Genomic DNA, 25,155 nt, shown 5'->3' on the forward strand with positions numbered 1-25,155 from the left:
CCACGGTCAGTGGTGGGGTAGTGGTGGCGGCCGCACCTAGAATGGAATGCAGTGCCTCGTAGAAACGGCATGTCTGGGGCTGGGATCCGGAGCGTCCGTTTGACTCTTTGGTCTTCTGGTAGCCTTGTCTCAGCTCCTTGATTTTCACGCAGCACTGCGTTGCATCCCGGCTGTATCTTCTCTCTGTCATGGCTTTTGAGATCTTCTCGTAGATCTTTGCATTCCATCTTTTCGATCGCAGCTCCGAAAGCACAGACTCATCGCCCCACACAGCGATCAGATCCAAGACTTCCCGATCAGTCCATGCTGGGGTCCTCTTTCTATTCTGAGATTGCATGGTCACCTCTGCTGGAGAGCTCTGCATCGTTGCCAGTGCTGCTGAGCTCGCCACGATGTCCAAACAGGAAATGAGATTCAAACTGCCCAGACAGGAAAAGGAATTCAAATTTTCCCGGGGCTTTTCCTGTGTGGCTGGTCAAAGCATCCGAGCTCGGACTGCTGTCCAGAGCGTCAACAGAGTGGTGCACTGTGGGATAGCTCCCGGAGCCATTAGCGTCGATTTCCATCCACACCTACCCTAATTCGACATGGCCATGTCGAATTTAGCGCTACTCTCCTCGTTGGGGAGGAGTACAGAAATCGAATTTAAGAGACCTCTATGTCGAACTAAATAGCTTCGTTGTGTGGACGGGTGCAGGGTTAATTCGATTTAACGCTGCTAAATTCGACATAACCTCCTAGTGTAGACCAGGCCTAAGACTCCTTAATACTGCCAGAGCAGTATAAATGGGCCTTGATGTAAATGAAAATCAGGGCCATATATCACTAAAATCACTGTAAAACAGAAACAGGCATTCTACTTGAATTACTAAGGGCAAGAGTGTGTTTGGTACCTTCATAATTGTGTAAAGCATGCAATGGGCTACACAAACTGTTGAGCCCTCAAGCTCAGAGATTTCAGTGATCCCACTAACACTGCTAATAGCTTAAACCTCTTCAAGAAAAGCAGAGGGGGCAAGGAGATGGTCAGCACAGGGGGAAGAACAATGCAGCCCCCCCTTTAAGGATGTTTCATTTGCTGTACTCACCTGAACTCTGAAAGACATACAGTAACTCCGCACTTAAAGTCGTCCTGGTTAACATTGTTTCATTGTTACGTTGCTGATCAATTAGAGAACATGCTCGTTTAAAGTTGCGCAATGCTCCCTTATAATGTTGTTTGGCAGCCGCCTGCTTTGTCCACTGCTTGCAGGAAGAGCAGCCCGTTGCAGCTAGCTGGTGGGGACTTGGAACCAGGGTGGACTGGCAACCCCTCTATCAGCCCCCCATTCCCCTAAGTTCCCTGTGAGACAGCTGCCCAGCAGGCTATTAATTGCCAGCAGTTCAGCTGTCCCTCCCTGCACTGCCATGTGTGCTACAGCCCTCTGCCTTGGAGCTGCTCTCCGGAGCCTCTTGCTTGCTGTGTAAGGGAGGGGGAGGAGGGGGGCTAATGTCAGGGTGTCCCCCTCCCCCCAGCTCCTGCACCCCGCTTACCCCATTTCCATAGAGCTGGGGGGGACACGACAGGGCTCAGGACGGAGGGAGTTTGCTGGCAGGAGCTGCTGTCTCAACTTCCTGATCTATTTAAAAAGGCAGTGTACTTAGAGTGCGGTCAGCGTACTTAAAGGGGCAATGCGCATCTCTCTCTCTCTCACACAAGGTGTGTGTCTCTGTCTCTGTCTGCCATGCTGTCTCCCCTCCCTCCATTCGTGCAGCCTTGTAGAGTGTGAGGTTACTTTAACAACAATATGTTAACCCTAGAGGGCTCAGCCGATTGCTAGTTCATCATTTAGCAGTAAGGCAATGCCTGGGAAATATCCCACCCTCTGACTTCACCAGCTTAATCAAGCTTCACAATCATCATCGCTGTGTATCTGTATTAAATTATTTGTTTTAAAACTTATACTCTGTGTGTGTGTGTGTGTGTGTGTGTGTGTATATATATAATGCAGTCTTTTGTCTGGTGAAAAAAATTTCCCTGGAACCTAACCCCCCCATTTACATTAATTCTTATGGGGAAACTGGATTCGCTTAACATTGTTTCACTTAAAGTCACATTTTTCAGGAACATAACTACAACGTTAAGCGAGGAGTTACAGTAGTACATTCCTGAGGCACAATGCCACTTGAAGCTTCATTTGGAGATATGTAACTGTGCAATGCCCCCCAACAACAGGATGGTACAAAGAGGTATGTGTTTCAGTTTAGCACTCAGGAAAACTGATATGAAAGACTAAAATTATAATGTGGCAATAATATGCACCTTTGCAAAACATTAGCGATTTCTTAACTTGTAAATTTTTATTTTGAGTAAAACTAATATAAGCAGCAGGAAAAAATGAGAATACCTCATGTATACTTTTTGCATTTAGAGGGATGTCATTCCTATAACGAACAAAAAATAAACAGAGTCCTTTGAACTTGTCTGGTGCAGTGTCTAAATATAATCTCATAATTTTAGTTCCTTTTACAACTCCTGGAATTGTTCGACCACATTCTGAAAATAAATTTAAGCACATTATTATTTTTAAATATATGTATATTATAAAATGTTTAAAACTACTACAGTGAAATAAAATAGTTGCAACTCAGTATTTTATTTATTTTTTCCCTTTTGTGCATGTCAGGCGCAACCCAGATAGTTTCCTTAATAGTGCTTATGTATGTAAACATGATTTGTTAAGAGGAACTGTGAAATTACATCATTGAATAGTTTTTTCTATGGCGAAAACTAATGATGTTCATGAATGATTTATGAAGCTATTAGTAACCAAATACAAATTTCAATCCTCTGCAAATATATCACAATTGAACTGTTTTGACTGATCATTTCCAAAACAATTCAGACTGAGGCAGATACACAATGTTAACCATTTGGGCTGAAATGTTCAAGTTTGGCAAAGTTATAAACTGAAAATAGGGTTTTATAATGGACTACCTTAACAACAGGCAGTGTGCAATAAGCCCCACCTAAAACAATATTGTTAAAAATTAATAGCATGTACCTACTCCTGGTGCTTCTCCTTCTTGATATAAGAATTTCAAAGTTCGACTTCCGTCTTTGGCAAAAAAATTATCAAATGCCTGTAACTGTTAAATCAAAAAGTAAGTTATTGTAAATCAAATGCTGTCAAATTACTACATTTTTATTTTTCTTAAAAGAACATATCATAGTGTTTAATTGGAGATCTGTTCAAAGTTTTGGTGATATAATAAATACTTTATACAACACTGGCAGGGAGATGAACTAGGTAACACAATAGGTGTTTTCAGTCTCTAAACTTCAATTGCTGGTATTTTCACAGGAATTATGCCATAGTATCATCTTCAAGTACTAATTTGTTTTACTTATTGAATGACTTGCAAAGCACTAATCACCACAGCAACTAGTCAATAATAATACAAATAGTAGACAAGAAGGAGAAAAAACGGTTACCTACCTTTCCTAACAGTTGTTCTTTGAGATGAGTTGCTCATGTCCATTCCATTCTAGGTGTGCACGTGCCCACGTGTGCGACCATCGGAGATTTTTGCCTTAGCGGTACCCGTAGGGCCAGCTGGGGCGCCCTCTGCAGTGCCATGCTCATACCGCAGCATATCAGGCACCGCTGGCCCTACGCCCTCTCTGTTTCTTCTTGCTGACAACTCTGATGGAAGGGCAGGAGGGCGAGCAATGGAATGGACATGAGCAACACATCTTGAAGAACAACAGTTACGAAAGGTGGGTAACCATTTTTTCTTCGAGTGCTTGCTCATGTCGATTCCATTCTAGGTGACTCACAAGCAGAATCAACACAGGTGGGCTCGAAGTTCACAGTACTGCAGCTTGCAGCACTGGTCTGACAAAGCCAGCATCGTCTTGAGCCTGCTGGGTCAGCGTGTAGTGTGACATGAATGTATGGACGGACAACCAAGTTGTGGCCCAACAGATCTCTTGGATCAGCACCGGTGCCAGGAAGGCTGCTGATGACACCTGCGCCCTAGTCGCATGAGTCGTAACGATTGCCGGCGGGAGCACCTTTGTCAGCTCATAGCAGTAGCGGATGCAGGCCGTGATCCAAGACGAGATTCTCTGGGCTGACGCTGAACAACCTTTCATCCTGTCAGCGATGGCAACGAACAACTGTGTTGACTTACAGAATGGCTTTGTTCTATCAATGTAGAAGGCCAGCACCCGTCTGACGTCCAGGGTATGCAGCCTGCGCTCCTCATCTGTTGCATGAGGCTTTGGAACTCGGAGACGACCTTTGGCAGAAAGGCCAGGTGTGGACACAGCTGGACCTTGTCCTTATAGAAGACAGTATAGGGTGTCTCTGATGTGAGCGCCCTGATCTCGGATACCCTACAGGCCAAAGTTATAGCGACCAAGAAGGAGACCTTCCAGGAGAGAAGCAGGAGGGAGCAGGAAGCCAAGGGTTCAAAGGGGGGACCCATGAGCCTCGATAGCACAAGATTCAGGTCCCAAAGGGGGACCAGGTCCCGGACATGCAAGTAAAGGCACTCCAAACCTTTCAGGAAGCACGCCATCATGGGATGGGCGAAGACCAACCAGCCTTGAAACAGGGGATGGAACACCAAAATGGCTGTCTGGTGTACCTTGATCGAAGATAGTGACAGATCCTGGTGCTGAGAGGATCTGTCTCTGAACTCCCTGACATTGATATGAAAGGCCAGATCACGTCTGAGATCAGGGTAAGCAACGGAGACCGGGTCATGAAGGGGACCCCCTGCAGCACTAACTTGGGATCCAGCCACCAATCCAAGGACAAGAGGATGTGGCTCGGCATTGTGACCACTTGGTCCAGGGTGTGCCTGCTGGGGATAGAGACTGAGGCCAGCTACGCCTGCAGTAGCCATAGATGAACTTGGGCATGGCTGACCATGTACATGCATGCGGCCATGTGGCCCATTAGTCACAGGCACATGTGGGCTGTGGTGAGCGGATGTCTCTTTACGTGGGCAATCAAGTCTGACATGGCCTGGAAGTGCGCTTCTGGAAGGAAGGCCCTGACTCAGGTGGAGTCGAGAACCATTCCGATAAACTCTATGAGTCAGACTGGCATTAACGTGGACTTTTCTGTGTTTATTAACAGACCCAGATCATTGCAGGTGGACCACACCAGATTGAGGCTGTGTTTCACCTGCTCTGGGGACCTGCCCTTGATGAGACAGTCATCGAGATATGGCAAGATCTGGACTCCCCGATATCTCAGGTAAGCCGCTACCGGTGCCACACATTTTGTGAACACCCTGGGGGCCGAGTACAGGCCAAAGGGTAGCGTTGTGAACTGGAAGTGACATCCAGCCACTATGAAACGCAGGAAGCGCCCATGGCCCAGGAATATGGGGACATGAAAGTAAACGTCCTTTAAGTTGAGATCGGCGTACCAGTCCCCCAGATCCAGGGAAGGAATGATGGAGGCCAGGGAGACCATGTGGAACTTCAACTTCTTGAGAGACTTGTTGAGGCCACACAGGTCCAGGATGGATCTGAGGCCCCCTTTGGCTTTAGGAAGTAGCAGGAGTAGAATCCTCTTCCTTCCATGTCCTGAGGAACGTCCACCACAGCTCCCAAGCCCAGGAGCTTCTCTACCTCCTGAACAAGGAGTTGCTCATGAGAAGGGTCCCTGAAGAGGGATGGGAAAATGTGGGGGTGGGGGCGGGAAGAAGGAGCGGCTAAGAACTTCAGGGTATAGCCCGAGCTACTATGTCCAGGACCCAGTGGTCCAATGTAACCCGTGACTAGGCCAAGCGGAATGGAGAGAGGCAGTTGAGGAAAAGGTGGGTAGGATCCGGTCGACTGACTGGGGCATCGCTCTCAGGCGCACCCTCAAAATGTTCGCTTCTGGCCCCCTAGGTGTTTGACAGCCCCAGGCTGGGCTGGCAAGCGGGAGGAAGAAGGGCGACAATGACCAAAACTAGTATCCCTTCTTCTTGTAGATCCCTGACGAGGTTGCTAAGTTCTTGGTGGCGGTGGTGGTGGCCCAAAGGGCTTTCTGGCTGACTGCGGTGAGTGCATGCCCAACGAGTGAAGGGTAGCCCTACTGTCCTTCAACCCGTGCAGCCTGGTGTCTGTCTGATCTGAGAACAGACCAACTCCATCAAAAGGGAGATCCTGGATTGAGGCCTGCATCTCCTGGGAGAGGCCCACCGTCTGGAGCCAGGAGCTGCGTCGCATAACCACCACCATTGCGACCACCCTTGCCGCTGAGTCCCCCGTGTCCCATGCCATCTGCAGTACCTTCCTCCACCAGAGTGCCAAACCCTTGGGCCAAACCCTGAGGGAGGAATTCCTGGAACTTTTTGAGACCGTCCCAGAGATTAAAATTGTACTGGCCCAGCAGGGCCTGATGGTTCGCCACCCGAAATTGCAGGTTTGTGGTTGAATAAATTTTTCTCCAAAATAAATTGAGTTTCTTAGCCTCTTTGTTTTTGGGAGTTGAGGAGGCGGGGACCTGCTTGTCTTTTTTGTTGGCCACAGATTCAACCAGCAAGCCCGGGGGCGGGTGGGTATAAAGGTATTCAAAACCTTTGGCCGGCACAAAGTACTTTTTCTCAGCCTGTTTCGAGGTGAGCGGGATGGAGGAGGGGGTCTGCCAAAGTGCCGTGGTTATCTTGAGGACCCTCTCATGTACAGGCAGGGTGACCTGGGCGGGTGTAAAGGCTGAGAGGATGTCCTCCTGCTCTGCCATCTCCTGTACCTCAAGCCCCAAGTTCTTGACCACGCACCAGAGAAGGGTTTGATGTTCCATAAAGTCATCCAGCAGGTTAGCTCTGGAAGCTCCAGTCTTCCTGGTCACTCCCGCAACTGCCTCATCTGGGGGTGACAAGGAAGACTGGACCGCCGGTGGGGGTGCTAGGGTCTCGACCATCGTTGGAGAAAGAGGTTTTGCGGTCAGCACAGGTTCCTCCACCCCGACCTCGGAACAGGCTTCCGGTATTGGGCCCAGTGCTGGTGGGGCCACCGCCCAATGCTCCACCGTGGACACCAAGGAGTGCTGAGAAGGAGGCATTGTCACAACTGGTACACCCCACGTGCTCCTATAAGGCCACTGCACTGGTCACTGGCCATGTTGCCATTGCGGTGCCACAGATGTGGGAGAGGGCTCTGGTGCCCAATCACACCAATAAGACGTTGGCGATGGGCTAAACTGGCCCTCCATACCAGAGGAAATACCTTCTGGTGACCAAGGAGGAGCTGTCGATGCCTGTGTTTGTTTACTGGTCGTGGCTACCGGCGACTGTTTCCCAGGCGTAACTGACCGGTAACTGTAGCGTGTAGCGGTACCAGTGCGACCAGAGCTGGGGAGACCAGTACTGGGACGGGGAATGTTCCCACTCTGCCGGTGATTGGGACTGATGCCTAGAGGATGACCGTTGAGAGAGTGAGCGGTGCCGGGAATAGTAAGGGGAGCGTCAACCCCATGCCGGAGAGTAGCGCCAAGGGGATCTGGTGAACTATGTACAATGGCCTTAAGGCGCAAAATTCAGAATGGTAGAAACCACTAGCTCTTGCTAAGCAAGAAAGGCACTCCGACTGACCACCCTGGGTGGTAAAAGGAACTGAGAGGGCCTAGGGCCAGTGGCACTTGATATACCTCGGCATGAGCACGGCACTCCAGAAGGTGCAACAAGCAAAAATCTCCAACGGCCGCACACATGGGCGCGTGCACACCTAGAATGGAATCGACATGAGCAAGCACTCGAAGAAGAAAAAAAGTTACTTATGAATTAGGTAACAATATATAACTACATTAACAATAACAAACAAAAAATGTTTAAATCAGACTTACTGAAGGGCCATCCAAGATCATATCTTCCACAGTTGTTGTATCTAAACCAAGTTTGTCCCCTAGGACTTCAAATATGTATCTATATGAAGCACCAATTTTCATTTTTCGACCTTCCCTTGCATCTCTATATCGTGCCTAAAACATAAAAAAAGGTTTAAAAGAACTAAAAACTGCAAAGTGTTTGCAAAATTATTTGTTAACCTGACCCATAACTTGAAACTAATATTATAGTTTGCTGTTTATGTGAAACTCCCCTAATTACTCTTTAAAAATAAACTATATTTTCATTGGTTAAAAGACGGGGAGGTTACTCAGCTTGTGTAGTAACTGGAGTCAGTGGTGCCGGAATTGGGGGGCAGAGGGCCATGGCCCTCCCACTTTTTAAAAGTGTATAGGCTTGGCCCATCCACTTTTTGGCAGGGGTCCGCCCCTCCTCTTCCCCAAGGCCTCCCCATGACCCGGAGCTGGACAAGGGAGCCCGGGTAGCTGGGAGTCGCTGCGCTGCGGATCCTCCACCTGCCTGGGTTGGGGGTGTTGAGCAGCCCCTGGCCCATGTCCCTGCCCCCCGGACGCCCCGCCCAGGGCAGGAAGGTCCGCGGCTCCCACAGCTGCCCACGCACCGCACGTGGCTCTTACCTGGACCCGGCTCCGGCTGGAGGGCTGCAGCCCAGCCATGGTAAGAGTCTTGCAGGCAGCTGTGGGGAGCCACAGACCCTCCTGCCCTGGGTGGGAGGCTGTGGGGTGGGGACACAGACAGTGCTGCTCTTGACCCATCCACCCCAGGCAGGTGGAGGGTCCACAGCTCCCGGCCCACTCTGGCTTGGCCAGGGGCGGGGCCTTGGCGGAAGAGGAGGAGTTGGGGGCCCTGACTCTGCCTCCCTACCCACTTTGGGGCAGGCTCTGCCACCCTTGACTGGAGTTCTCCAAGATGTGTGTTCCTCTGGGTGCTCCACTTCAGGTGACTCCTGAGCAATATCTCCCAGGATGGAAGGAGCTTAGATGCAGAGTCTAATACTGAACACAGAACTGCATTGCCAGCTGCAGCATCTGATCAAAAGACATGACCCAAAGCATAGTGCTTGGAGAAAGCATGTACTGAAGTCCAGGTTGCAGCTCTGTCCCCAAACCCTTTCCCCATCCCTCCCACAACCCAGTGGAACTATCAGCTGGAGCCCACCACATGGTAGGAGCCACCGGCCGGGGTGCCCCCAGCCCTGCCCCTCCCTGGATGTACTGCGATAGCAAGTGAAAGGAACAGAGGGAGCCCAGACCTGCCTCCTGAGGCAGTGATTTACATCTCCCCCAGCTGCTCCCGATGCCTGAACCAGACGCTCTACCCCTGGACCACAGCCCAGCAGGGGCACATGATTCAATTTATCTGTGGGGAAAGAGTAAAATCTGTGGGGGATATTAATTCTGCACTTGCACAGTGGTGCAGAATTCCCCCAGGAGTATCCTGTGGAGGCCAGCATCAGTACCAAATCACAGATCTGTCCAGAAAGTGTCAGTGCTGTTGACGCTGAATGCTTTGAATAAGTACATCCATAGTCAGGCTCAGGTGGTACTGACGTTGCAGTGTGGGATACCAGTGTTGGTACCAAAGGTATAGAAAAGTCTGATAGTTCAGAGTTTTTTCAAGTGGAATGTCTACTAAAACAGACATGACCACCTGATGCCAGCAAAGTCTTTGGTACTGAATTCAACTTAGTGGAAGAGTGACTTTTATAGAAGCCTTGGACAGTCTCATAGTATCAGAACCACCTGGAGCCTCAATAGCACTCCCACTAGGACCTGAGGTCTCCAGAACATTCTTTTCAGTAAGTGACCAAGATTTCTTAATAGCAGACCTACCACTCCTGCTCCTTTTGTCAGTACCCACAGTCTTATTGTACAGAGCTCTTGGTACCACTATATCCCTCAATGTTTTTGGTGACTGAGACCCAGAGACAGATGGGGTACCTGAAACTGTATTCCTCAAGGCTCTCGGTGACCAGGACCCACACACAAGACAGGGCACTAAGTGTGCTCAGAGGCCAGTCCACAGAGGGGTTCTCAGAGCCTGAGTTGGAGACTGGACTTAGGGTTTGCTCCACCATTAACAGATTTAAATGTTATGGTCCCAGTTTTTACAAGATCTTCTCTTGAAGAAAGAAATCTTACACTTGGTTTGTATATGGGTGTCTCCCAAACAACGAAGGCACTGAGAGTGTCCACCATTAACCAGGATAGCTTTCCAGCAGGAAAGACAGTGCTTAAAACCTGGGGATCCCAGCATAACCCAGAAGCATCAAAGTCCAGAACTCTTCAGACAGGAAAACAAACAAACCTGCAAACTAAATACTATGACTAAACTGAGCTAAGAAAACAACTAAGGAAACTACGTTTAGCTAACTAACTGCCTATATCTAAATGAAGTTGATACGCTCGACTTCCCAACTCAGGCCAAAGGCAGTTGAGACGGAATTAAGGGTAGTTCGCCCATGCAGCTCTTGGTACAGGGCCTGAGGATCTGTAGAGTGCATGCATGGGCCCAAATGGGAACCACAGAAAATCAAAGGCACACTGGGATGCATGCACACCTGAAGTGGAGCACCTACAGTGCCATAACTTGCAAAACAAAATAAAAATTACCATTGAAATACACAAGTCAACTTTGAGGGAATGTCAAGGATGAGCAAACACAGAATATCTGTATACAGGATCCAAGAAGGGAACAAACAAAACCAAACCAACAAAAAAAAAAATTATGTCCTCTTTAAGAAGGCCTCCAAACCAACCCCAGCTTGCAGAGTTCCTAGTTTTCTTATTGTTGCAAGAGGCAGGCTGGCTTTCTCCCTTTTCTTTAGGCATCATGTCAGTGAAGGAGAGCTTAACCAAGTTCATAAGGCCTTTACCTCAGAGCAACCAAACTTAGGGCTTATCTACACAGTGGGTTAATGCGCTGTACAGGGGGTGTGATTTCTAAAGTTCACTAGCATGTTCCATATTTATTAATTCTTGTAGACCCTGCTGGTGTGCACTCAAGGTTCCCTAGTGCACTTTAACATACTATTGTTTCAAACAGTACTACATTAAAGGGTACCAGCAGGATCTAATCAGACCAATTAATGCACAACATGTTAGTGTGCTTTGGAAATCACACTCCTGTAAAGCACATTACCCCATTGTGTAAACAAGTCCTCAATCAGAAAATAAGTCTCTAGAGGCCTAGGTCAAGTTAGTGTCCTGGTGCCTGAGTGAGCCCACAACCTGTAGCCACCACCATTGCTTCTTGTCCCCCCTTCCTTACTCAGCTTCCTTTTCCTTTTTATATAGCCCAGCTCCAAGAGCAGGCAGGGTGCTCCTTGACTGCACCCAGGCTGATCTGTCTGTAAGAGCCAAACTGTCCCTTAAAGCAGTGTTTCCCAACCAGTGTGCCACGGCACATCAGTGTGCCATCAGTCATGAACATGTGTGCCACGGAATTTGGGAAAAGTCACTTGTGAGGAGAAAATAATCTTTATTTTAATTAGTGTCATAACCAAATTGCATTTTGTGCTGTTCTTCTTCAGTGTACATAAAAAGAACAGGAATACTTGTGGCACCTTAGAAACTAACAAATTTATTTGAGCATAAGCTTTCGTGGGCTACAGTCCACTTCATCAGATGCATAGAATGGAACATATAATAAGAGTATATATATACATACAGAGAAGATGCCATACCAGCTCTAAGAGGCTAATTAATTAAGATGACCTATATCAACAGGAAAAAACCTTTTGTAGTGATAATCAAGGTGGTCAATTACAGACAGTTGACAAGAGATGTAAGGATAGTTATCATAAGGAAATAGATTCAAGTAGTGTAATGACTCAGCCATTCCCAGTCTCTACTCAAGCCAGAGTTAATGGTATCTAATTTGCAAATCAATTCAAGCTCAGCAATTTCTCGTTGGAGTCTGTTTTTGAAGTCTTTCTGTTGCAAAATTGCCACCTTCAGGTCTGTTACTGAGTGGCCAGAGAGGTTGAAGTGTTCTCCTACTGGTTTTTGAGTGTTATGATTTCTGATGCCAGATTTGTGTCCGTTTATTCTTTTGTGTAGAGACTGGCCAGTTTGGCCAATGTACATGGCAGAGGGGCATTGCTGGCACATGATGGCATGTATCACATTGGTAGATGTGCAGGTGAATGAGCCCCTAATGGCGTGGCTGATGTGATTAGGTCCAGTGATGGTGTCACTTGAATAGATATGTGGACAGAGTTGGCATCAGGCGTTGTTGCAAGGATAGGTTCCTGGGTTAGTGTTTTTGTTGTGTGGTGTGTGGTTGCTGGTGAGTATTTGCTTCAGGTTAGGGGGCTGTCTGTAAGCGAGGACTGGTCTGTCTCCCAAGATCTGTGAGAGTGAGGGATCGTCTTTCAGGATAGGTTGTAGATCTTTGATGATGCGCTGGAGAGGTTTTAGTTGGGGGCTGAAGGTGACGGCTAGTGGCGTCCTGTTATTTTCTTTGTTGGGCCTGTCCAGTAGTAGGTGACTTCTGGGTACTCTTCTTCAGTGTACATGTGAGACAGACATTACACACACTACGCTCAAATGACCTTGCTGTTCACAAGGTATTATGTGGTAGCTGTGTTTTCTTATCAACCATTAAGTTACAGTAGTGAATTTTGAATTGAAGACTCAAAAATGGACAAATATTTGAAGAAAAGAGATTCTGGCGCCTCTACATCTACTTTCAGTGATGAAGCTGAACATGAACATAAGAAAGTCAAAGCAGTGAGCCAATGCTATTGTGAGAGTTATTTGCAATTTGGATTTTCATTTATAGGTGAACCATCTAGCTCTTTTTGACAATGTCTTATGTGTGGGGAGAAACTCTCAAACCATGCAGTGGTGCCAAGTACAGTAAGTAAAAATGACACCTTATTAGCAAACATCCGTCCCTTGCCAACAAAAGCAAATATCTTTTTGAGTATTTGAAGGATCAAAATGAAAAACAAGTGCACCTGATGAAACATTGTGTAACGGTTTCTGATAAACCACTGGAAGCAAGCTACTTGGTCACTGAGTTTGTAGCAAAGACGAAAAAGTTACATAGAGTCACAGAAATATTAATTTCACCAGCATGCAAAGAAATGGTAAGAGCAATGTTAGGTGAAAATGCAGTCAATGAAATTGCAAACGTTTCCCTTTCAGATAATATGGTAAGTCGCTGCATTGATTACATTAGCTGACATTGAGACTGTGGTCTGAGAAAAAAATCAAATCAAGCAAAAAATTTGCACTGCAGCTTAATGAATCAACAGATATCAGAAGTCATACTCAACTCTTGGCTAACGTCAGCTGATGGAGAGCGTATGAAATAATTTTTTTTATTTTGTAGACAACCGCCACATCACACGACTGGGGAGGAAATCTTCAGAGTGACAACGGCCTACCTTGAGGAGGGAGAATTACACTGGAAAAACTGTCTTACTGTTCAGCACAGATGGGACTGCCTCCATGATTGGCAAAGTGAAGGGTTTTGTAAGCAAGGTCAAAGAACAAAACAAACACGGCCAGAAGAACTTTCCTGAGTGTTAGATGGAGCAGTAAAGATAGTGAACTTAATAAAATCATGGTCCTTAAAATGTTGCCTTTTCTCGCTGTTGTGTGAGGAAATGGGAGCAGAACACCAGCGTTTACTTTTGCACACAGAAATACGCTGGCTTTTCCATGGAAAAGTTCTCTCATGTTTGTATGAGCAGAGAGAAGAGTTTAAAATATTCTTAACTTTGGAGGAATCTGCATACATTGACTTAATCACTGATGTGGCATGGTGTGGAAAACTTACCTATCTGGCTGATATATTCCACCCCCTCAATGGACTGAATAGGGAAGTGCAAGGTAGATATGAGAATCTTCTCTCCTGCATGGATAAACTATATGGGTTTAGATCTCAGTTAGCCCGCTGATGTCAAAAATGTAGCAAAACGCACAACAGAAATGTTCCCCTTGGAAAACGTGGTAGATCCTACTGGCAATATTTTTGTCAATGTTGCTTCTGTGCATTTGAAAAGATTGGAAGAAAATTTCAGCTCATATTTTCCTTCAACCTATATAGAAGATTTTGATCGGGCCTGGGATCCTTGGATTTCTTCTTCAATGGAAAATGCTAAGAATCTTACAATAATGACTCAGTTTACTGAATTAAGGATGAACCAGTCTTAAAATTAAGATTGGAGACATGTCTTTGGACTCAATCTGGTTGACAGGGGCAGATGAATACACAGTAATCTTAGACCATGCTATTGCCAGCAGTTTAAGGTCACTGGGGGTGGTGTGATGGGATGGTGGTGGTGCCTCCAGCAGTGTGAGGTCACTGGGGTCGGGGTGATGGCATGGGGGATGGTACCTGCAGCAGTGTGAGGTCACTGGGGGCAGATTGATGAAATGGGGGTGGTACCTCCAGCAGTGTGAGGTCATTGGAGGTGGGGTGATGGTATGGGGCAATATCTCCAGCAGTGTGAGGTCATTGGGGGCAGGGTGATGGATTGGGGGTGATACCTCCAGCTATGTGAGGTCACTGGGGGTGGAGTGATGGGATGATGGTGATACCTCCAGCAGTGTGAGGTCACAAGCGGCAGGGTGATGGATTGGGGGTGGTACTTCCAAAAGTGTGTGGTCAGTGGGGGCAGAGTGATGGGATGGGGGTGGTGCCTGCAGCAATGTGAGGTCACTGGGGTGGGGAGATTTTGTTGCCATTTTCAACTCCATTTTGTTGCCATTCTCAACAACATGCCTGTGCAAGTTAGGTTTTTTTCAAGCCCAACTTATAACAAATACAAACGAAGAAAGCATCTGAGATGGTTGGAGCAAGGGCTCCAAGTTGCACTGTCAAGATTTCCTGCCAGGATTAAACAACTCTGCATATCAAGTTGAGATCAAATTTGTCATTAAAAGTAATTTTTGTTATAATAATTTTAACACAGGGTGGGGGTGCACCACACAAATCTTTTATTGAAGTAAGTGTGCCTTAGAATGGAAAAGGTTGGGAAACACTGTCCTAGATAGTCGCATTCTGTAAGGGAACACTTGTGCTGGATGGGTCCCAGTTCCCTGCAGTGATAGCATACCATCTGTCCAACACAGGTGGAAAGCAGCATGCCCCAGATGGCTTGAGTTTGGGATGGGAGGCCACTGGTTCCCCTGGTTGGGGCTGTAGTTGCGGGCAGGTCCCATTCTGGGACTTTGGTTGTTCTGGACCCATCCTCCATGCAGATGTCGCTGGGCACCAGCTGTGTTGTTTCCTGCCACCATTCCTAGCCAGGCCATTATGGGACTGGACTTTCCTTACTAGATGCCATGGCCTCCAGGAACCTCTCAGTCATTTCCACAGACACTGCTACAGATGGCAGCTGGAAGCACTGGACACAGGCTTGCACCACAGCTGGGAGGATGTGCAAATATGGGTCCATTATTCCCCCACAGACTTGGGTCTCTGGAACCAGCCACCAAGACACCAGATACTAGAATCACTGGGCCACAGGACACAGGAATGCTTTTGTGGAAAATGGCTCAGCCCAATATCTACATTGACATACCTCTGGGAAAGGCTGAACCAGTCCATTATAGCCATCTTTAGTGCAGTATAAGACCCTGCTTAATCCTCACTCAGCATGCAGTAGGCTACCTGTGCCTCCTGGTGATGTAGGGGGTCAGCTGTACCACTCAGGTATTTCTCTCGCAGCCCTCTGGGGTAGCAACCCATTCAACAGTGGTCAAATAGGCTTCCAGGTCAAAATCACCATCTCTCAGCTTTATCGGGGTGAGGCTCAGATGTATGCTACGGCTAGTTTCTCCTTCTAGGGTGGTCCCTTCCCCCTGCAGACTGCTGGGTGAGCAGTCTAGCCATGTCTGACTGAAATTGGTGGTTCCACTCCTGATTGGCATGTAGCATATCCTGTTGTTATTTCTGGGTGGCTATCTGCATCTCCTGTTGAGCCACCAGCTATGCTTCCTGAAATTGGTGTTTCCTCTCTGCTAGCTGTGCTTCCTATGGGTGTTGCTAGGCAGCCACTTGTGCTTCCTGGAACTGATGGTTTCTGTCACTCTCTGTCTGTTGTTGCTGCAGGAATAATCAGAGGTTCCTCTTCATGACCCTTCTAGGAGGAAGAGGGCTCCCATGAGGTCCTGCCAGCGAGGCTACATGTAGAGGATCCAAGATGGGGAAGGCCAAAACCAAACTAATAACAACAAAAATAATCACATCTCCTTTTTAGAAGGCCTCCAAACCAACCCCAGCCAGCAGAGTTCCCAGTTCTGTCTTATTATTCTAGAAAGCAGGCAGGATTTCTCCTTTTTCTTTAAGCATCAGGCCAGGGAAGGAGAAGTTTAACAAAGTTCTTAAGTCCTCAGAGCATAAAGTCAGGGCAACCAACTTACAGTCAGAAAACCTGTCATAGTGCCCTAGTGCTGAGGGGGATTGCAACCTATAATTCAGTGTGGCTTCTGATTCCATCTCCCTTACTTAGCTTCCTTCCCCTGTTTATTTTGCCCAGCCCCGAGGGTGATGGAGGATACTGCTTCGCTGCACCCCGGCTGTCTTGGCTGTAAGCTACAGATTGTCCCTTAAACAGACAGTATACACCACAACATACCTCCAGGAATATCTTACTATATGTGTTATATGTTGATTAGTACACTCCTTCCATAATTCAGTATTTCAATTATTGTTGTCACAATACAGAAAAAGAAAGATCACTTACCAGTAACTTCAGTGCGACTAGTAACAGTACATAAAGTTAAACACATGCATAAATATTTGCAGGACCAAAGTCAAATATAGCTTGACTGCAACTATATATCTGTATACATTATTTGTGAATGTTTTTTGCACTTTTTATTCATTACTTTAAAATTAAAAAAAGAAAATATTGCAAAAAACTATTTTAAGAGAAAGTCAACCACATTCTAATAGGCAGATCTTCCTAACAAAAATTGATATAATACATTGAGAAAAGAAACAGATAGTTGAGAGAGAAAACTACATTGTTATAGATGTAATATTTGATACTAAACCTGTTTTTCTTTTAAAGTTTCTTGTAGGGATTGAACTCCACTAGTACTCCGGCGAAATTTAGACATCCTGCGGTTACTCAGAGAAGGGCTAAAAGACTCTAGGGGAGAGCGGAGAGATGTCACTTGTCGAGAACGAGCAACAGGGCCGGGCCCAGCTTCCTCTGGCAAAAGGGGACCGGGCCCAGCTTCCTCTGGAGGAATGGGGCTGGGCCCATCTTCTTCTGGCAAATGGGGACCGGGCCCAGCTTCCTCTGGCGCAGCGGGGCCGGGCCCAGCTTCCTCTGGCGGAACGGGGCCGGGCCCAGCTTCCTCTGGCGGAACGGGGCCGGGCCCAGCTTCCTCTGGCGGAACGGGGCCGGGCCCAGCTTCCTCTGGCGGAACGGGGCCGGGCCCAGCTTCCTCTCTAGTGTTTGGGCTTTCCATCTGATCCCCTGGCACCTCCTCCATCTCGAAGCCTGCAATTTACAAACAATTCACTTACTGTAACAATGCTTTAGAAACTCCTTTAATTATATCCTCAAGTGAGAGTAGGGGAAAAAAGTAGTAGGCCTCTAAACTCATTCACCAAATGCACAATCCTAATATTTCTGTCAAGTTCTCTCAAAGTTGTTAAAGATAACCTATTATGGAACTTATATAAATTTCTTCAACACAAACATTACATGAATCTGATTATTGACAATTTTAAAAAGTATTTTCCAACTATTTATATTTATTTTTCAGTAATGTTTTACTATGTATTTTAAACAATTTGGAATTGATTAAAATATAATATTATAGCCTTTTATTCTACCCTGTATCAGATTACCTGTAAATATCAGGGTGAATAAAAATTAATGATTTTTTTAAAAAATTAAATAAACTTTTTAAAATTTATATTGGATACTTTAATTTGCAAATTAAAGGCACCTTTGCTGCCTAAGATCCATCTGCAACATCAAGTGGCAGGACAGGATCCCCAGCACTTAAGTCCTTGAGAGGTGCCAAATTCCTGGCATCAAGAGTATGCTCATCAGAACTTAACTTCGCTGGGTCAGACATTTGGTCCACATAGAGACTTCCCATATATCAAAAGTGGTGTTCTACAGCCAACTGAGCATGGGAATCCACTCTAAAGGTCAACCAATCCTCAGATACAAAAACACCTTGAAGGCCAACCTCAAAGTATGCAAGATGGACATTAAAACCTGGTTAATAAATTGCTCTGGACAGATCCATATGAAGAGATCTGTAACATGAGGCCATGTCTACGTTTGAGGAGTAGTGTGTAAGGTCTTTGCAGAAGAAGACAGAATGTCTTAAGGACAATGCCTCAAACCCTTCTCTCAGTAAGACTACACTTGCAAGACATGTAACTGCATCTGCAAATCCAGGATTGGGTGAGCTTCCCATGTGAGAAGCCATAAAAACAAATAAATCCAGAACTTAAGTTAATACTGGCTGAACACTCATCCATCAAAGCAACGGGATCCATCAGTTTATAACACACACACACACACACACCAAAGACTCCCATTGACTTCAATTGGCTTTTGGACCAAGCCCTAAGGGCCTACGCCCACAAGCATTTATGCATGTCAGTAACTTTATGCAAGAGTAGCTCCACTGTAGTCAATAGGAGTACTCACATACATAAGTGCTTGCAAGGTCAGGGCATAGCTAGGAACAAGTTACTTTTTATATACATTTTTGCAGAAAAATGTTTAATTTTTACAATTTTATTATATAAAGTTATAGTACTAGATATTTAGTGTGAAAATGGACAATGTCTCCTGGTTGCAACAAGGATCTCATCTGGAAATATTCTGAAGAAACTCTTTAGCGTTGCCAATGTTAAGAAAGGATTACATGCATGATGTAAAAAGTGCGACAAAGATGTGGTGGCAAGTCTAAAATAACATTCTGAAAATTGTGCTGCTGATACTAAGAATGAAATTGAAGATGCTGTTTCAGTCAGTCATTCTGAATATTCTGGATCTTTTAGTAAGAAATGCTAAACTTTTCACTGAATTTGGAAAAATATTTAACCTTAAAAAGTTATAATTGTTCATAAAGGCTGCTGTTACTGCCTTTCATTTTTGAGTTACAATGAAAATCAGAGCAGTTTATCTATTTCATTTGAATTTGTCTATTTTTAAATGCTTATGAAAATTAGAAGTTTTTCATTAATAATGTATCAACTATTGCAGAGTGACTGGGTTTCAAAATTTATGTAGAGATGTCCAGAGAATATTGATTGATAGCCCTTTTACACCAATTTGGGTGCTAAGCTTTTAACTTGACAGTTGCATTCATTCTGTCTTGGGAGGTAAAGAATTTAATGTATTCATTTGAATTGTATGGCTTTATTCTAATTTGTGGGGTTACTGTAGTATTTCTTGTTACATTTTTAATTCATTGGTAGAGATGCTCAGACTATAAGATAAGCACCTTTTTCACTTTAATATCTTAAATAAAGTAAAATTAATTTGAGCTAGTATAGTTGGACAAATGAAGTAAAGTAACAAGCAAGCAAGTTGGCTTACTGTAATTAAAATGTATTTTTGTCATTTTTCAAATTACTTTTTTACTTGTGAACCGAATTCCCTTATACATGTTAAAGGTCTTGACCAGGGATCGGCAACCTTTGGCACGCGGCCCATCAGGGAAATCCGCTGTCGGGCCAGGACGTTCTGTTTACCTGCAGCGTCCACAGGTTCGGCCGATCGTAGCTCCCACTGGCTGTGGTTCACCGTTCCAGGACAATAGGGGCTGCGGGAAGCAGCACGGGACAAGGGATGTGCTGGCCGCCGCTTCCCACAGCCCCCATTGGCCTGGAACGGTGAACCACAGCCAGTGGGAGCTGCGATCGGCAGAACCTGTGGACGCTGCAGGTAAACAGACCGGCCTGGCCCGACAGCGGATTTCCCTGATGGGCCGCGTGCCAAAGGTTGCTGATCCCTGGTCTTGACTCTATAACAGATTATATGAAATCATTGAATATTTAAACACTATTGTTTTCATTTTATAAATATTACATGTATCTTTATGGGCTTGTTAGTAGTGATTGCATTCCTGCTTAAATGGATAAAATAAAGAATGCTTTCTACAGAAACTACTGAAAATGGGGGATAATGAATGCAAATCTCCAGTACTGAAACAATACAGTAAATGATCCAACAAAGAATCTAACGTTTTGATTCTTTGTTAGTGAACCAAAGTCCCACTATGCCTTGTGTTCATAATTCTTTGTATTTAAGATTAACCTAAAATGAACTTTAGTTAACCCTAGTGCTTTGTGTTAAACTAATGTTCACGAAAATGTCTGTAACCAGTAGGACTGTACTTAATTACCCACTTTGTTTTTCACTCTGACTTAGCTGACTTAGGCTTGGTCTACACTAAACCCCCAAATCGAACTAAGGTACGCAACTTCAGCTACGTGAATAACGTAGCTGAAGTTCAAAGTACCTTAGTTCGAACTTACCTCGGTCCACACGCGGCGGGCAGGCTCCCCCGTCGACTCCGCGGTACTCCTCTCGTCTAGCTGGAGTACCGCAGTCGACAGTGAGCACTTCCTGGTTCGACTTATCGCGTCCAGACAAGACGCGATAAGTCGAACCCAGAACTTCGATTGCCAGCCGCCAAACTAGCGGCTGGGTGTAGACATACCCTTAGACCAAATGCCCAGAAAGGGACCAGTTGTAACTGATATGGAGCAGGTGTTTTCTGTGATTAATAAAACAAAAATCTATCAAAAGGTGCTTTTAGCATATCAAATAAGTAAAGCAGATACTATGAAAAAAGCTTCATGGGGCAATAGGTCATTTTTTAAATCTCTTTTCTGTAAACACACATAGCATATAAAGGAATGCCTGTTATAGATGTATGCTGTAATGGACAAAATGGTGTAATTGATAAGGGATACTCATAACTACACTGTAACTGATAAAATTAGTAATTGACCAAATGGACAAGGAATATTTGATAAAGCAGATGTGTTCTGTAATCAATGTAACAGGAAACCACTGATTAATGTCTAAGTCATTAACAGCTAAAAATGGTTACAGATGTCATTAATTTATTGATTAGCACCAGCAAAATAGAATTAAAAATAAACTGTCAGCAAAACCACCCTGCAAAAATAGCATGAGAAAGGGTTTTCTGTGTTCTAAACTAGTATATAAAGAGCTTGGGAAGTTAGGAGTGAACTGAAATAAGCTCCCATCACTTCTCCAATTACAGAGAGTAGGGAACATGTTTTCCTTTCTGTATAGCACTATTAACTACCGATAGACTGTCATACTTAAATAAAACTTCAGCTGAGTTAGTTATTTGACATCATGCCTTATTATATTCAAACATACAATAGAAGTTTCACCCCCTTAGGAAAAAGCAGAAAAGAAACTTCAAATTTTATAAAAATAACAGCCCTGATCCAGGGAGAGACACCATCCAGAACTGACAGGCATGAGACTGTGATCAACAGAAACAGGCTCTGTGGGAGGACCTCAAGTATTTTAGCCCTACCAGGATCTCCAGGTGGAAGATGGGTGAACACCTGGTAAGCTAAGGATGCCTATAAATGTTTGTTTTTTTCTGAAACACTTTTTTTGAATAAATAATACTTTGCTTTATGAAAGCGGACTGATCACTGGATAACCCTGTCATTACCCTGAGAGATCAGAACTGTAGGCAAAATCATAACGAATTGCAGGGATCTGCAACCTAAGGCCCTGGTCTGAGACAGTTGATGGCTGGAGGCCTGAGACCTAGGTGGGGTGCCCTGGAGGAGACCATGAGGATCAGAGTTGCAGCTAATTTGGGGATTTTGACAACCTCATTGACAACTATCTTGCAAACAACTTATGCTTTTACTTAACTTTAAGCATGTGAGTAGTCCCACGGACTGCACTGGGTCTACTCTTGTGCTTAAAATGAAGTATGTGCACATTTACTGAAAGACTGCTGGATTCAGTATATGATGAGATTAAACAGCATGTGCACTATTCCTGGAGGAGAAAACTCTTACTGAGTCTTGATTGGTGGAGCAATATTCACAATGTCCATTAATCATGGAAATCATGTGAAATCAAAATATAGGGTTGTGTAGCGAGCGGGCGTTGCCTCCCTCCCTGATGGACGGGGAGAGAGCTGCAACCGCCCCCTGCTGGGCAGAACTGGGATACCCGCGGCCACCCTGCCGGAAGCACAGTGGCTTGGCAGGAACAGGAACTATAAAAGGCTGGCCCTCTAGCTTAGTTGAGGCAGAGTGGCCAGAGGAGCAGAATGTCTTTCCCCTGCTGCTAAAGCCCAGACCTGATGAAAGCTAGTACAGTGCCAGAGACCCGGAAGGATGACCAGAACTGCCAGACACCAAGGAGCTATTCGGGCTGCCATTTGCTGTTTACCCGAGCGAGACCGACGACAACCCCGGAACCCAGTTACCTGTCCTGAACTGAGAGTGTAGGAAGGAGCCCAGGGAAGCCGAATAGGGTTTGGCTGTGTGACCGACTGCAAGCTGGCCAGCATGTTGTGGTCAGATTTTCCCATTGACCCAAGGGCAGACCACTCTGCCACTGTTAGGGCCCTGGGCTAGGACACAGTGGAGTGGGAGGGCCTGTGTCCCCCCTGCCACCTCACCGTCAGGGTGGAATCCTCCCCACTTTGTGGTGAGGAGGCCTGCATTAGTCTGGCTCCCCCCTGAACTAGGATGGCAGATGGTTTGCTGACTCTCACACCAGAGAGCTAATCTCCCCACTGTTGCTCTGCCTGACTGCAGGCCAGAGCCCCTTACCTGAACTGAGTGCTGCCCTGCCCTGATTGAGGGCCTGCAGGAATAGACTCTATATTGCTCTCCCTGATTCACTGTAGGTCAGAGCCCCTACTGGACTACTGCCCTGCCCTGATTTAGGGCCTGGGCAGATAGACTCGTTGCTGCTCTCCCAGACCACAAGCCAGAGCCATTAACTGTGTGTCGCCTCGCCCTGATTCAGGGCTCTGGGCCTATAAACTTATCACTGCTCAGTCTGACTGCAGGCCTGGGACACCAACTGTGATCTAATTTTCCCCTGAACCGAAGGAGTCCAGAATTGTCGTAGCAAAGAGGGTGTGGTCTCTCCCCCTGACGGATGGGGAGAGAGCCGTGACCACCTTACAGGTTGTATGTTTGGAATAAACATTTTTGACACATAAATGCTGAGTCTTCACTGATCAGTATTTGATAGAATTAGCAATAAAACCTATAACTGAATAAAAACTCAAATGACACATGGACAACTTAGTCACAAAGCTGCAAATGTGACGAAGAGGAAGAAAAAAATCTCAAATCAAAATAATAAGGTAAATCTGGAACTCATTACACGTGCTGCAGTACTCATGTATCCTTCACTCAAAAAATTAGATACTCCAGGAATAATGGAAAACATTGCTGAAACTGTAAAATACTTAAGTTATAACCACTTTGCCTCATTTTCACCTAAGAGAGGAGGTTCAACACTATCTCTTCCATAAGATATACAATAACCAACCTATCCTAATGACAACTGGTAAAGCGGATTGTGACAAAACTGATTTAAATCAATGTCTTTTTTTTTAAATTAAGTTAAGGCCTTGTAAAACTAATTTGAAAATGTGTGCCACTGCAAATTTAGATTAAAATGTATAATTTACTAAATTATAATTGCTGGTTTTTAAAAACACTCCACTACTAGTAGGATATCTTATTTTAATTATACAAAACTGCTATAGGCAAAAAACAATATTGAAAATTAAGGACCTGATCCTGCACACATTTAAGGAGGACCCTGACTTTACAGCACTCAAATTAAGCATGTGCATAGGAGATTGCAACATCAGAAAATAAAACTATATTTTTATTTAAAACTTCTCTTAGGGTGTGATGAGGTTTACAGACCCCACACAAAGGCTAACAAGTAAATGGGCAGTACAGGGCCAAGAGGCCCCTTCCCTAACTGGCTGTGGGGCATGCTCCAAATGGAAGATCTGCTTAAAAGGGGACTCTGTCAATCAAGCAGGGAGAGAGTGAAGGAGAGGCTGTCTTGATTGGGAGGAAGCCAGTTTGCAGTTTCTGGGACAGAGTGATCTACAGGTAAAGGATCTGGGCTGGCTATGGTAAGACCCAACTGGGAGGCCAGGGGCCTCACCCTTTTCTCTGCAAAGGGAGAATAACTGCACACTGAGAAGTGGGCTGGGGAATACCCATGTGATTGTCTGAACTACTGAGCCCTATTAGGAACTCTCCACTGGGAGGGCAAAAGCACTGCAAACTGAAAGAGAGGGGAGGTAGGAAGCAGTCCAGGGAAGGCTAGTCTGGTGTATCGGGAAAAGGTAATTGAGACACTCCTCACCCCTTCCCTACAGGCTGGGACTTGGGGATCTGGGCCCTCTCTCTCCACAATCTCCCTCACCACTCCCCTCCAGCCAGGAGAACGCATGGAGCACCGGGGTATGAAGACTGTAGCGCAAATGCCGGGCCAACAGACTACACAGCAAAGCCATTCCAGGATGGTGAGGACTGCTGAACCATGGACTGCCCACCAGGCCTCCTGATCTCTGGGTGAAGCCTGCTACAAGGGGACAAAATCTTTGTCACTTCAAGACATCATTGCTCCAGTGTTAACAATGAAAACGTACTTAAGCTTTCAATACATTGACAAAGTTATTGTCAACTTTTTTTTATCAAAATTTTCTAGGCCAAATCTTTCAAAAACAGGAGACTAAAGTTAGGCTCCGATGCCCATATATAGGCACCTTACAGTGGGATTTTTGCAAAGTACCTAAGTGATTTAGGAGCATAAGTCCCATTGACTTCAAACTACAAAGTCTGGTAGAGTAGACTGGTACAAGCATTACACCTTTGTCCTACAGTCATCAGTATGGCCCATATGCATATTACTCCTAGGGGAATTCTGCATCAATATGTGGGCACAGCATTCATATCCTCCACAGATTTCTTTGCTTTCCTGCAGAAAAATGACTTCTGAGGGGAATCAAAGGGAAGCTGCACGAGTGGTCACGTGCCTCTGCCCGGCAGCCAAGAGCAGCTGGCACAGATGTAAATCAGTGCAGGGTGGGGGCTGTACATGCATGGGGAGATGTTAATCACCACTGTGGGGCATGTGTGTGCAAGCAAGATAGACACTATACCTCTCATTCGCTATTGCAGCAGGCCCAGTGTGGAGGGGGAGGGCTTTGGGATGTTTGGAAGTAGGCGCGAGGCAGGCTCTGTCCCCTCAGGCAGAGCATAATGTAGCAGCCTGCCTGCTTAGTTGTTCCCATTGATCTT

The 25,155-nt window shown here is 45.7% G+C and overlaps 1 protein-coding gene across 1 annotated transcript in view; it reads right to left on the minus strand.

Annotated features, from left to right (window-relative positions):
• DNAH8 (dynein axonemal heavy chain 8) overlaps window positions 1–17,315 on the minus strand; it is a 525,323-nt gene extending 508,008 nt beyond the window's left edge. Inside the window, exons 1-4 of the mRNA XM_026649503.1 lie at window positions 16,869–17,315; window positions 7,833–7,967; window positions 3,045–3,129; window positions 2,388–2,536 (exon numbers count right to left, since the gene is read on the minus strand). Of these exons, the coding sequence (XP_026505288.1) occupies window positions 2,388–2,536; window positions 3,045–3,129; window positions 7,833–7,967; window positions 16,869–17,315 (816 nt within the window). The remainder of the gene's footprint in view (window positions 1–2,387; window positions 2,537–3,044; window positions 3,130–7,832; window positions 7,968–16,868) is intronic.
• Window positions 17,316–25,155: the final 7,840 nt, after the last annotated feature.

The sequence above is a fragment of the Terrapene carolina genome, unplaced genomic scaffold, assembly GCF_002925995.2.
Source record: "Terrapene carolina triunguis isolate 2854851 unplaced genomic scaffold, T_m_triunguis-2.0 Scaffold85, whole genome shotgun sequence".
In the NCBI taxonomy this organism is placed as follows: domain Eukaryota; kingdom Metazoa; phylum Chordata; order Testudines; family Emydidae; genus Terrapene; species Terrapene triunguis.